At 45.4% G+C, this 13,359-nt stretch overlaps 1 protein-coding gene across 2 annotated transcripts in view; it reads left to right on the top strand.

The window, feature by feature from the left end:
• The window catches only part of sv2 (synaptic vesicle glycoprotein 2), a 104,061-nt gene that overhangs the window by 32,881 nt on the left and 57,821 nt on the right, over positions 1–13,359 (top strand). For both annotated transcript variants that reach the window (XM_072282311.1, XM_072282310.1), the window contains exon 4: positions 5,130–5,292. In XM_072282311.1, coding sequence (XP_072138412.1) covers positions 5,130–5,292 — 163 coding nt within the window. The remainder of the gene's footprint in view (positions 1–5,129; positions 5,293–13,359) is intronic.

Raw genomic sequence — 13,359 nt, 5'->3', positions numbered from 1 at the left:
TCTGGGCCTAGACTCACCCACTACTGGAAGCATCCTTTCCACGTCCACTGTATCTCAAGATTTCAATGTTCAGTAGATTTCAATGAGATCCCTCCTCATGCTTCTAAACTCCAGCGGGTACAGGCCCAGAGCCATCAAGTGCTCCTCTCACATTGACCCTTTCATTCCCGAGATCATTCTTGTGAACCTCCTCTGGACCCTCACCAATGCCAGCACATCTTTTCTTAGACAAGGGGCTCAAAATTGCAACTAATACAGTCATTTGACTATCCTTGACTAATCCTTGTGTTTTCAAGTGTAGATTAATCATATCCATTGGATATTATTTCCAATAACTTCTCTAACATAGATGTTAGACTTGCTACCAGCTAATACCTGCTGCCGTCTCTGAGGCACATTCCAAAAGTACCACACTTGCTGCACCAAAATGCTTGTAGCCAATGATGTGCTTGGAAATGGGGTCATTGTTGAATGTCAGGTGTGCAGTACGTTTCCACCATCAGTGGTATGCCAATGCATACCGATATTTGTTTGAGAGTTATCATTGGGCCAGGACTCTATGGGGTATTCATTCTCTTAGTGTTTGAAATTGTGCCCAAAGTCCACTGGAGAGGAGAGCTAGGACTCTCACTTACTACTGATGCACACACTCATGCTGCCATTCACGATCACTCGAAGTGACATTAATGTAGCAGGAAGGTATCACTGTCCATAAAGGGGAAACAAACAGTGTTTTGCCTTCTTTTGTATGTAACCCTGGTTAGAGGGCAGCCATTAGACAGAAGTGACACTGATACACAGAACAGTACACATGGGAATAGACCCTTTTGCCCATAATGTTGGTGACGGTCTACCCTATTTATTTCTCTCATAATTTCAGGTCTTCCTCTGCCTTAGACTCCAGAGAAAACAACCCAAGTTTGTTCAACCTCTCCTTATGGTTCATGCCCTCCAAGCCAGGCAGTATCACCTGGTAAATCTCTCCTGCACTCTCTCCAAAGCCTCCATATCTTCCATGTATTGGGGTAATCAGAATTTTACACATTGTTTACATCTCATTGCCAGCTACATGTGTCTTACATGGTACATTGAATGGTAGATTAGTTTGCTGGAATTACACGTCTCACCCAGAGTGTGGTATTAATTTCCAATCCCATCAATATCACAGATGCTCTTAAACCCTTCATATGGTGAAAGCCAACAGCACTAAGCCATTGGTATATTTTGCAAACATGTTTGATTGCAAGGTCAATTGAGGAAATTTATTATCTCAAAATCGTACAGCACAGGATGCAACCTCCATAATAGATTTGTACAATTTGTTGTAAATCAAATTCCCTTTAGTGAATTTGTTCCAATTACAGTCTCATAGATTCCAGATTATAACTCACTGCAGAATAAGCTTAGCCAATTGTTCACTCTGGTTTTTATTGCTAGTTCTCCCAAACCCTCTGGTCATCAATTATGTGCTCCTCAATTCCATTTTGAATACCATACCAGATTTAAAACATTTGGATTAAATTTCCCATTGACCTTCACTGTTCCTTGTTTCTATTGTATTTTTGAAGGCCCTCTTTCCTGTCAATCAAAATGCAAAATAAACTGCAGATGCTGAAAATTCTCAGCAGGTTGGGCAACGTCTGTAGATACAGAGGATATCTTGGATTGATGACCCTTCATTAGAATTTTTCTTCTAGTTCTGATAGAAAGATCATATTGTTCTGAAATGATAGCTCTGATTCTCTCCCTCCACGACACCGCCTGACTTGCTGAGGCATCTTTTCTCCAGTGTAACTCCTCAATGCTCTCTGCAATGCCTTGCCATTTTTTGTTTCGAAAAAGTCAAAATCTGAAATTAGAAGATAAAATGTGAAAAAAATAGAAAAGACAGTTATAAATCTGAAGAAAACAATGGGTTTCAATATTCAGTGTGTGCAGCTGTTTTCAGGGATGCTCCATTCTCTTACCAGATGCTGGCAGTTTCTTTAAGCTGTGTGTGGAAGGTTACTGATCTACTTAGTATTTTTTATTGATGCTCTTGATGGTAACATTTCTTGTTGTTTCTCAGCTAGATGTTCATCACTGAAGTCAAAACATTATATGAAGTCTTGAAAGTTGGTGGCTGTTTTTCATTAGAAGAGGCTGAAGGGATGGTGTAAAGAATTGGAACAATGGGTGGAAACTGGTTTGGAATAGATGCTGTGTCCTTGGGGTTGTATAAACGGTGAAGTGCTTGCATCCTATGCAATATGATCCATTTTTAAAGCAATTTCATTAAACTACAGATTTCTAACACTGGAACAGGCTCTTCCATCCACAGTGTTGTGCTGAACTAATTAAACTTCTAATCAAATGCTTAACTAAACTAATCCCTTCTGCTTACACATTGTCATATCCATCCTTTCTCTGACAATTCATGTGCCTATACAAGAGCATCTTAAATACCTCTGCCATATTTGTCTCTGCTACGCCCAACCCCCGGCAGTACCTTCCAGGCACCGCCACTCTGTGCTTTTAAAATGCGCATCATCTCTTTTGAACTTCATCCCTCTATCAGATATCTCAACCCTGAGAAAAAGATACTGGCTGTCTATCTGAACCTCTTATAAACTTCTGTCAGATTTCACTTCAGCCTCTGCTGAAAAGAACCTCAGTCTGTCCAACCTCTGTTTATAGCAACATGCCCTCTAAACCAGACAGCATCTTGATAAACCTCTTCTGCACGGTCTCCAAAGCCTCTATGTGTGTTGCTTGAATTTCCAGCATCTGCAGAATTCCTGTTGTTTGAGTTTTTTAAAATTCATTTTGGATCTCCCCCTTCCCCTCCCACTTTCAAATCTCTTACTAACTCTTCCTTCAGTTAGTCCTGACGAAGGGTCTCGGCCTGAAACGTCGACTGTACCTCTTCCTAGAGATGCTGCCTGGCCTGCTGCGTTCACCAGCAACTTTGATGTGTGTTCCTCCATATCCTTCCTGTAGTTGGGGGACCAGAACCGAATGCAGTAGTCCAGACGCCGCCTAACTAGAGTTTTACAAATCTGCAGCATAACTTCCTGACTTTTGAACGCATTGCCTCAACAAGTAAAGGCAAATAAACCCTATCGCTGTGCCATCCTATGAGCCAGTGCAGATACTTTCACAGTTTGTTTCAGTTATGGAATTGGATCCCAAGATCCCTCTATATTGGGGTCCCCAACTCTTTTTTATGTCGTGGAGCCTTCCATTAACTGAGGGGTCCATGGACCCCAGTTCGGGAGCCCCTGCTCTATATTAACACCATTAGGCCCTTTGCCTTTAACAATGTACTGTCCCTTTGCACGTAATCTTCCAAAAGCAGCACCTCACATTTGGCTGGATTAAACTCAGTCTGCTATTTCTCCTCGCTGTCTGCAACCAATCGATATCCTGCTGTTTCCTTTTTAAATATTTATCCATATATTGTATCCTTTTCATTATTTATAATTGGTGACTGTAAATACAGTGTCCCTGTGCATTATTACATGCACTCATTAGGTTTTAGGTGCTGCTGTTAGCAATCTCCTCATGATTACTCTTACGGCAAAGGTACATTTGATTTCTAAGGGATCCAACCACTAAACATATCATTACCTCCTCCCTTGCCCCCACCCCACCCACCTCTGCTTTCCACAGGGATCGCTCCCTCGTCTAGTTGTCTCTCCCACCAGTCACCTTCCAGGCATTTACCCCTGCAAGTGGGCTAAGTGCTACACATGCCCATACACCACCTCCCTCTTCTCTGATCAGAGTCCCGAACAATCCTTCCGGGTGAGGCGAATCCTTGCGAATCTGCTGGGGTCGCCTGTTGTGTCCGGTCTCCCGGCGTGGCCTCCTCTACATCGGTGAGACCCATCGTAAATTGGGGGGAACCGCTTCGTCGAGCACCCCCGTACCGTCCACCACAAGTGGGACTTCCCGGTGACAAAACATTTTAATTCTGATTCTCGTTCCAACCTGTGGGTCCATGGCCTCCTCTTGTGCAATGATGAGGCCCCCCTCAGGGTGGAGGAGCAACAGCTTATATTCTGTCTGGGTACCCTCCAACCTGTTGGCATGAATATCGATTTCTCTTTCCGGTGAACAAATTCCACACCACCCCCCCCAATTCTGCACTCTGACCTTTTACTTCTTTTTTGCCTGCCTATTACTTACCCCTGGGTCCCCTTCTCCTTCCTATCAGATTCTTTCTTCTCCAGCCTGTGACCGTACCCACCGACCTGGCTTCACCTACCAGCTGGCCTCTTTGCCCTCCCCCCACCTCTTTATTCTCTGCCTGAAACGTTGGCCGTTTACTCTTTTCCATAGATGCTGCCTGACCTGCTGAGTTCCTAGAGCATTTTGTGTGTGCTGCTGTGTTTTCTGATGTTATTAATCTCAGGCTTGAGACTAACTTTCAAGTTAACATCAATGTGGATAGACAGATGGGTGGCAGCAGTTGGAGTATTCTATAGTCTTCAGAGTGACTTTGGAGATTAGTCACCTTGTTACTCCAGCTGCCACACTAAATTGGGATTGGCCTGTGTCAGTGGAGCCAATGCAAAGTGAAATAGGCGAGGCAGCAGGTAGTAGCCTGGCATAGTGTCATGGCATGTAGGTGTCTGGGCTTATCAGCACAATTTATTACTTTGCTTACCTCTTTCGGTTTTAAATCCTAACTCTCTTTCGCACAGTAACACACTGACCCCCCCCCCCACCCCCCAGTTCATAACTACCTTCCTCTGATGGTACAAATCGAGTGCATGGATGATATTGAGACCACAAAAGGCTGTATTCAAATATTGCACCCAACTTATGCTTACTCTTGGAATGGCATCCCCCCCCCCCACCAAAAGTAGCCATATCTACCACTACGATGTCAACTTAATGAGTGTCAGAGGTCCTGAAACAATTGGAAAGAAACTCAGGCTTGTGATTTTCAATTATAACCAAGAGAAAGGAAAGGATTACTGAATCATTTAGCACGTATGCTGCTTGTTGGATTTTGCTGTGTACACACTTGCATCCACAGTGTGCTCCAAAACTGAATGTGAAGCACTATAGGGTAAAGATACAAGCCTCAAACAGTATGTTGTACCCAGGCTTAAAACAAGTGTTTCTCCCCATCTATGCAGGTATGATGATCGGGGGCTACATGTGGGGGGCCCTCGCGGACCTGAAAGGTCGCCAGAGAATTCTTGTGCTCTCGTTAGCAGTGAATGGGGTTTGTGGAGCTGCATCAAGTCTGGCACCTAATTACTGGACGTTTCTAATGTTGCGATTCTTTAGTGGAGTTGGGTGAGTAATGGGCCAGGCTCCTACTTTTCTCTTGCCTGCCTTGGGCCTCCCACTTTCTGTAGCTTCCTAGAGGTGGTGTTTCTTGGGCAGTCCCTTCAGTATCAAGGTTGACTGGCTTCCAATCTGGTTGTGTGGGTCTGGCAGAAGCTGTTTGGCTTGAAGTGGAAATCACAGACTCTTCCACAGATGGGGCAGAATGTGTCTGGTGGGGCAGGTGGGTAGTTTCTGAGGTGATATACACCTGTGTGTTCCCCAGAACTTGGCCTTGAGGTTTTCAGTGCCATCCCAAATGTTGCTCCTCCTCCCTGAGTGGTTATGTGCCTTAGAGGCAGTGGGGACGCTCCGTTTCCTCAGCGGGTTTAAGCACACACTTGAGACTTATTCCCTGACCACAGGTGATCTCACAACAGTGTGTGGAATAGTGAGTCTGTATTGGGAGTCTGTTGTAAAGGACAGGACTAATGTCTAAGTAGAGTTCTTTGTCAGATGCGCAAGTGCATGTATACGCAAAGGCAATGTAAAAAGAAACATGCAACAAGAACTGAGTATAACCAGGACTTCACTGTTGGAGATGTTCTCCTTGTGAGGTTGTGATTTTGCAAGGTTTTGTGGAGACAGTGATGGGCTTTATCCAACATATGTGGTAGTCCAGGTCTCAGAAGGGCTGAGGTCACAACTGTCTTGTAGACTGCTAGTTTCCTGCCAGGTCTGCATGCTTGATCTACAAAAATTCCTTTGCTCAAAGCTAATATATTGAAGATGGTGTATCAACCTTCACTGAGAGGTGGCTCCCCAGATTTGGGAAGTGAGCAATCTTTTCCAAGATTTTGTAATTGGAGACCAGTGTGGCAGAGATATTGGAGGACTTTGGGCTTACAGGTGTCCATCCTTGGAGTGCTGAGGCGGAGAGAACCAGTTACTGCTGCATGAGGGATCGTGTAGAAGCTCTTTTTTTTCCCGCTCCCTTACAACCCATGTCCCAAAGCTGAATTTGAAGTTGAGTGGCACCTTGCATACCTCAAAGTCCCTGCCTAACCCCACTTCGAGAAGATTATCTTGGATGGCAGTTCCACTTGTGTTTTATTGCCCCCCCACCCCCCGCCCCCGACCATCCTTGGCACATTCTGGTGTGTTCCTGGCACAAGCTGGATGTTGACTGGGGAAAGGTAGTGTGGTGGGAATGACAGGGAAGCAGAAGGTTGGGATAAGTGGGGAGGAATGTGGAGAGTGGCATTAATGCCCTCATCCTTGTAAGGTCTGGAACTGTGCAAGGCAACACAAGTGAGAATTGATGTAATGTCTTTTAACAAAGGTGAACATGAGACTTGGAACCTTCTGATGAAATCCTTTTCAATAGTATCTTCCAAAAGTGAATCAACCAAATAGTTGGAAAGAAGTGATGGTATGAGACGGAGAGGATAGCAGTTCAGGCAGCTTGTTCAAAGTCTCCCCCCCCAGGTATAATGGGCTGATCATCCCCTGTGTGCAACTTTAGCAAAGAGAAATTGTTAATAAATCTTGGTTAAAGGGATCCTTGCAGAGAATATTATAACATACAATAATTGCATATTGTTTGAAATTGAGGAAACTTAACCCAAAGCCAGAAAGAAACGATGAAGGCGTAAAAGCCTCTTAAGTGGCTTGGCTGTGGTGTATGGGGAAGCTACGTCAAAGGCTGTGATAGCAAGCAGACACTGGCTAGCGGGTAAAGAATTAAAACACAACTTGCAACAAACATTCCTTTTAATATCCAAAGCTACACAGGAAAAGCAATCCTACCACAGTGGAATTAAAAGTGGTGTGAAATCTGAGGAAGAGACATACAAAGTTAGCAGAAGTAGCAGCAAGCCTGAAGAGTTACAGATTTAAGAGTTCAGCAAAAGATAATTGAAGAAAGGGAAAGCAATATGAGAGTAAACCAATGAGGAACATAAAAACATAGTGCATGAGCTTTGTTAGATATTGAGAAAGGAGACAAGCAAAGGTAAATTGGATACTGTTAGATCTGGAGGTGATTCCTTCTTTATGTTTGCTTAGTTAAAACAGTAGAGATGTCAGGCAGGACAGTGGAATGCTCCTCTTGCGAGATGTGGGGAGGCAGGGAGACCTCCAGTGTCCCTGACGACTACAACTGTGAGAAGTGCATCCAGCTACAGTTTCTAACAAACCGCGCTGAGGAGTTGGAGCTGGAACTGGATGAACTCTGGATCATTCGGCAGGCTGAGTGGGTAGTGGATAGCACATACAGAGAGGTAGTTGCACCCAAGGTGCAGGACACAGGAAACTGGGTGACAGTCAGGAAGGGGAAAGGAGTTAAACAGCCAGTGCAGTGTACCCCTCTGGTCATCCCCCTCAATAACAGGTACACCACTTTGGATATTGTTGGGGGAGGGGATGAACCTAGCAGAGGAGAGTCACAGCGGTCAGGTCTGGGGCACTGAGTTTGGCTTTGTGACTCAGAAGGGAAGGGAAGAGAAGAGGTGAGCTGTGGTGATAGGGGATTCGTTAGTTAGGGGAACAGAAAGGAGGTTCTGTGGCCGAGAATGAGATTCCTGGATGGTTCTACTCACAACATGCTGGAGGAACTCAGCAGGTCGGGCAGCATCCATGGAAAAGATCGGTCGACATTTCAACCCGGAACCCTTCGTCAGGACTGTAGAGGGAAGGGGCAGAGGCTCTATAAAGAAGGTGGGGGGAGGGTGAGGAGGAGAAGGCTGGTAGGTTCCAGGTGAAAAACCAGTAAGGGAAAAGCTAAAGGTGTGGGGGAGGGGAAGCGGGGGGGGACAGACAGGAAAGGTAAAGAAGGAATAGGGGAAAACACAATGGGTAGTAGAAGGAGGCGGAACCATGATGGAGGTGATAGGCAACTGGGGGAGAGGTGAGAGTGACATAGGGATAGGGGAAGGGAGGGGGAGGGAATTACCGGAAGTTGGAGAATTCAATGTTCATACCAAGGGGCTGGAGACTACCTAGACGGTATATGAGGTGTTGCTCCTCCAACCTGAGTTTAGCCTCATCATGGCAGTAGAGGAGGCCATGTATGGACATATCTGAATGGGAATGGGAAGCAGAGTTGAAGTGGGTGGCTACTGGGAGATCCTGTCTGTTTTGGCAGACGGAGCAGAGGTGCTCGACGAAGCGGTCCCCCAATCTGCGTCAGGTTTCACTGATGTAGAGGAGGCCGCGCCGGGAGCACCGGATGCAATAGATGACCCCAACAGACTCACAAGTGAAGTGTTGCCTCACTTGGAAGGACTGTTTGGGGCCCTGAATGGTGGCAAAAGAGGAGGTGTAGGGACAGGTGTAGCCCTTGCGCTTACAGGGGTAAGTGCCAGGTGGAAGATCCGTGGGGAGGGACCAATCCCTGCGGAAAGCGGAGAGGGGTGGAGCGGGAAAGATGTGCTTAATGGTGGGCTCCTGTTGAAGGTGGCAGAAGTTGCGGAGGATAATGTGCTGGATCCGGAGGCTGGTGGGATGGTAGGTGAGGACAAGGGGAACTCTGTCCCTGTTGTGGTGGCGGGAGGGTGGGGTGACAGCCGAAGTGCGGGAAATGGAGGAGATGCAGGTGAGAGTGCCCCTTCCCTCTACAGTCCTGACAAAGGGTTCCGGCCCGAAACGTCGACGGAACTTTTCCACGGATGCTGCCCAACCTGCTGAGTTCCTCCAGCATGTTATGGATGTTGCTTTGACCCCAACATCTGCAGATTATTTTGTGTCCTGGATGGTTCTATTGCCTCCCGGGTACCAGGGTCCAGGACATCTCAGATCGTGTCCTCAGCATTCTTAAGAGGGTAAGTGAACAGCCAGAGGTCATGGTCCATGTAGGTACCAATGATATGGGTAGGAAAAGTGACGAGGTTCTGCATAGGGAGTTGGGTTGTAAGTTAAAGGGCAGGACTTCCAGGGTTGTGATCTCAGGGTTACTACCTATGCCACGTGTTAGTGAGGCCAGCAATGGGAAAATTATATAGTTTAACATGTGGGTAAGGAGTTGGTGTAGGAGGGAGGGCAAAAGGTTTTTTGATCATTGGGCTTTCTTCCAGGGCAGGTGCGACCTGTACAGAAGACACAGTTTGCACCTGAACTGGAAAGGGACTAATGTCCTAGTGGGAAGGTTTAATAGTGCTGCACAGTGGATGTGGGGGGAGGTGGGTTTAAATTAGAGTTGCTGGGGGGTCGGGGGGGAGCCAGAGTGCCAGAACAGATAGTGGAGACAGATGTTGTTAAGACCTTAGGCAAAGTCAGGAGTCATGGTGGGACTAATGTCTGAGCTGTGTATATTTCAATGCAAGAAGTATCATGGGAAAGACCAATGAGCTTGGCATGGATCAACATGTATAATTGTGATATTGTAGCCATTAGTGAGACTTGGTTGCAAGAGGGGCAGGACTGGCAACTCCATATCCTGGGGTTCCGTTGTTTCAGGTGTGACAGAGTGGGATGGATTAAATGGGGTGGCGTTACTAGTCAAGGAAAATGTCATGTCGGTGCTCAGTCAGGACAGACTGGAGAACTCGTTTAGTGAGGCATAATGGGTGGAACTGAAGTAAAAAAGGTATGACCATGTTAATGGGTCTATATTATAGACCACCCAACAATTCATGGGATTTAGAGGAACAAATTTATAGAGAGATCACAGACTGTTGCAAGAAACATAAGATTGTTCTAGTAGATGATTTTTAACTTTCCTCATATTGTCTTGGATTTCCACCATATTGTAAAAGGACTAGATGGGGTAGAATTTGTCAAATGAGTTCAGGAAAGTTTTCTTAATCAGTATGTAGGACAGTGTGTGCAATACTTGATCTGCTATTAGGGACAGAGATGGGGCAGGTCACAGAAATTTGTGTAGGCGGACACTTCGCAGTCAGTGATCACAATGCCATTAGCTTCAAAGTAAATATGCAAAAAGATAGGTCTGGTCTGCAGGTTGGGAGTCTAAATTAGAGAAAGGCCAGTTTTGATGGTATCAGAAAGGATCTGGCAAATGTGGATAGGGGCAGGTTGTTTTCTGCAAAGGTGTATTTGGTAAGTGGGAGGCCTTCAAAGTGGAAATTTTGAGAATACAAAGCCTGTCAGAATAAAAGGTAAAGATAACAGGTGCAGGTAACCTTGGTTTTCAGGAGATATTGAGGCCCTGGTTAAGAAAAAATAGGAAGTGCATAGCAAGTATATGCAGGTAGAAACAAATGGGGTGTTTGTGGACTACAAGAAATGCAAGAGAACAATTAAGAAAGAAATCAGGAGGGCTAAAAGAAGGCATGAGGTTTCCCTAGCAAACAAGTTGAAGGAGAATCCTAAGGGGTTCTACAGGTACGTTGAGAGCAAAAGGATTGCAAGGGACAAAATTGGTCCTCTGGAAGACCAAAATGGTAATCCATGTGTGGAGCCAAAAGAGTTGAGGGAGATCCTAAATGTTTTTTTTTGCATCTGTATTTACTCAGGAGATGGACATGGAGTCTATAGAAGTGAGGCAAAGTGGCAGCAACTTCGTGGGCCCTGTACAGTTTACAGAGAAGGAAGTGTTTGCTGTCCTGAGGCATATTAGGATGAATAAATCCCCAGGTTCTGATAAGGTGTTCCCTTGGACTGTGCGGGAGGCAAGTGCAGAAATTGCTGGAGCCCCAGCAGGGATATTTAAATTATCATTAGCAACAAGTGAGGTACCAAACGACTGAAGGATAGCCAATGTTGTTCCTTTGTTAAAGGAAGGCTCTAAAAATAAACCAGGAAATTATAGGCTGGTGAGCCTGATATCAGTATCGGGGAAGTATTCTAAGGGACTGGATATGAGTATTTGGATAAGCATGTACTGATTAAGGATAGTCAACATGGCTTCATGTGTGGTAGGTCATGGCTAACTAATCCTATAGAGTTTTTTGAAGACGTTACCAGGAAAATTGATGAAGGCAAGGCAGTGGATGTTGTCTACATGGACCTTACCAAAGCATTTGACAACATCCTGCATGGAAGGTTGGTCCGGAAGTTTCAGCTGCTTGGCATTCAAGATGAGGTAGTAAAGTGGATGAGACACTGGCTATGTGGGAGAAGCCAGAGAATTGTAGTAGAGGGCTGCTTCTCTGACGGGGGCTGTGACTAGTGGAGTGCTGCAGGGATCGGTGCTGGGACCATGGTTGTTTATCCTCTGCATCAATGATCTGGATGATAATGTGGTTAACTGGATCAGCAAAGTTGCAGATAACACCAAGACTGGGGTATAGTGGACTGTGAGAAAAATCTCTCATGGCTTGCAGCGGAATCTGGACTAGATGGAAAATGGGCTGAAAAATGGCAGATGGAATTTAATGCAGACAAGTGTGAAGTATTGCACTTCATTAGGACAACCAGGGTAGGTCTTACACAGTGAACGGTAGAGCACTGAGGAGTGTGGTAGAACAGAGGGATCTGAGAATACAGGTCCATAATTTATTGAAAGTGGAGTCACATGTAGATAGGCTTGTAAAGAATGCTTTTGACACATTGGCCTTTGTAAATCAGAGTATTGAGTAAGAACATAAGAAATAGGAGCAGGAGTAGGCCATCTGGCCCGTCGAGCCTGCTCCGCCATTCAATAAGATCATGGCTGATCTGGCCATGGACTCATCTCCACCTACCTGCTTTTTCCCCATAATCCTTAACTCCCCTACAAAAATCTATCCAACCTTATCTTAAATATATTTACTGAGGTAGCCTCCACTACTTCATTGGGCAGAGAATTCCACGCATTTACCACTCTCTGGCAAAAGCAGTACCTCCTCATCTCCATCCTAAATCTGCACCCCCCCCCCCACCGAATCTTGAGGCTATTTCTAGTCTCACCTATCAGTGGAAACAACTTTCCTGACTGTATCTTATCTAATCTATCTCTTTCATAACTTTGTTTCCTCTCATTCTTCTGAATTCCAGTGACTACAGTCCCAGGCGACTCAATCTCTCCTCATAGTCTAACCCCCTCATCTCTGGAATCAACCTGGTGAACCTCCTCTGCACTGCCTCCAAAGCCAGTATATCCTTCCTCAGGTAAGGAGACAAGAACTGTATGCAGTACTCCAGGTGCGGCCTCACCAGCACCCTGTACAGTTGTAGCATAACCTCCCAGCTGTTAAATTCAATCCCTCCAGCAATGAAGGCCAACATCCCATTTGCCGCCTTGATGGCCTGCTGCACCTGCAAACCAACCTTCTGTGATTCATGCACAAACACTCCCAAGTCCCTCTGCACAGCAGCGTGCTGCAGTTTTTTACCATTTAAATAATAATCTGCTGTACCAGTTTTTTCCTTCCAAAGTGGATGACCTCACCTTTACCAGCATTGTACTCCATCTGCCAGGCCCTTGCCCACTCACTTAACCTGTCTATTTCTCTCCGTAGACTCTCCATATCTTCTGCACTATTTGCTTTTCCATTCTATTTAGTATCATCAGCAAACTGAGATACACTACACTCGAGTCCCTCTTCCAGATCGTTAGTGTCTATCGTGAGCAGTTGCGGGCCCCTGCGGCACACTGCTCACCACTGATCGCCAACCAAAGTAACACCCATGTGTCCCAACTCTCTGCTTTCTATTAGTTAACCAATCCTCTATCCATGCTAATACATCACCCCCAACTCTATGCATCCTTATCTTGTGGATACGTCGGCACCTTATTGAATGCCTTCTGGAAATCCAAGAAAATAACGTCCATCTGTTCCCCTCTATCCTCTGCTCATTTAAAGTACAGGAGATAGGATGTTATGTTGAAGTTGTACAAGACTAATTTGGAGCATCGTGTGCAGTTGTGGTATCCTACCTACAGAAAGATGTAAATAAGGTTGAAAGAGTGCAGAGGAAATTTACAAGGATGTTGGTGAGTGTAAAAGATTAAATAAATTAGAACTTTATTCCTTGGAACACAGATTGAGAAGAGCTTTGATAGAGGTACATATAAAAAAAATTGAGAGGTATAGATAGGGTAAATCCAAGCAGGCTTTTTCCACTGAGGTTGGGTGAGACTACAACTAGACGTCATGATTAAGGGTGAAAGGTGAAAAGCTTAAGGGGATAATGAGGGGAAATTTCTTCACTCTG

Source organism: Mobula birostris, chromosome 18 (genome assembly GCF_030028105.1).
Source record: "Mobula birostris isolate sMobBir1 chromosome 18, sMobBir1.hap1, whole genome shotgun sequence".
NCBI classification, from domain to species: domain Eukaryota; kingdom Metazoa; phylum Chordata; class Chondrichthyes; order Myliobatiformes; family Myliobatidae; genus Mobula; species Mobula birostris.
This window is presented reverse-complemented; position numbering and strand designations above follow the sequence as displayed.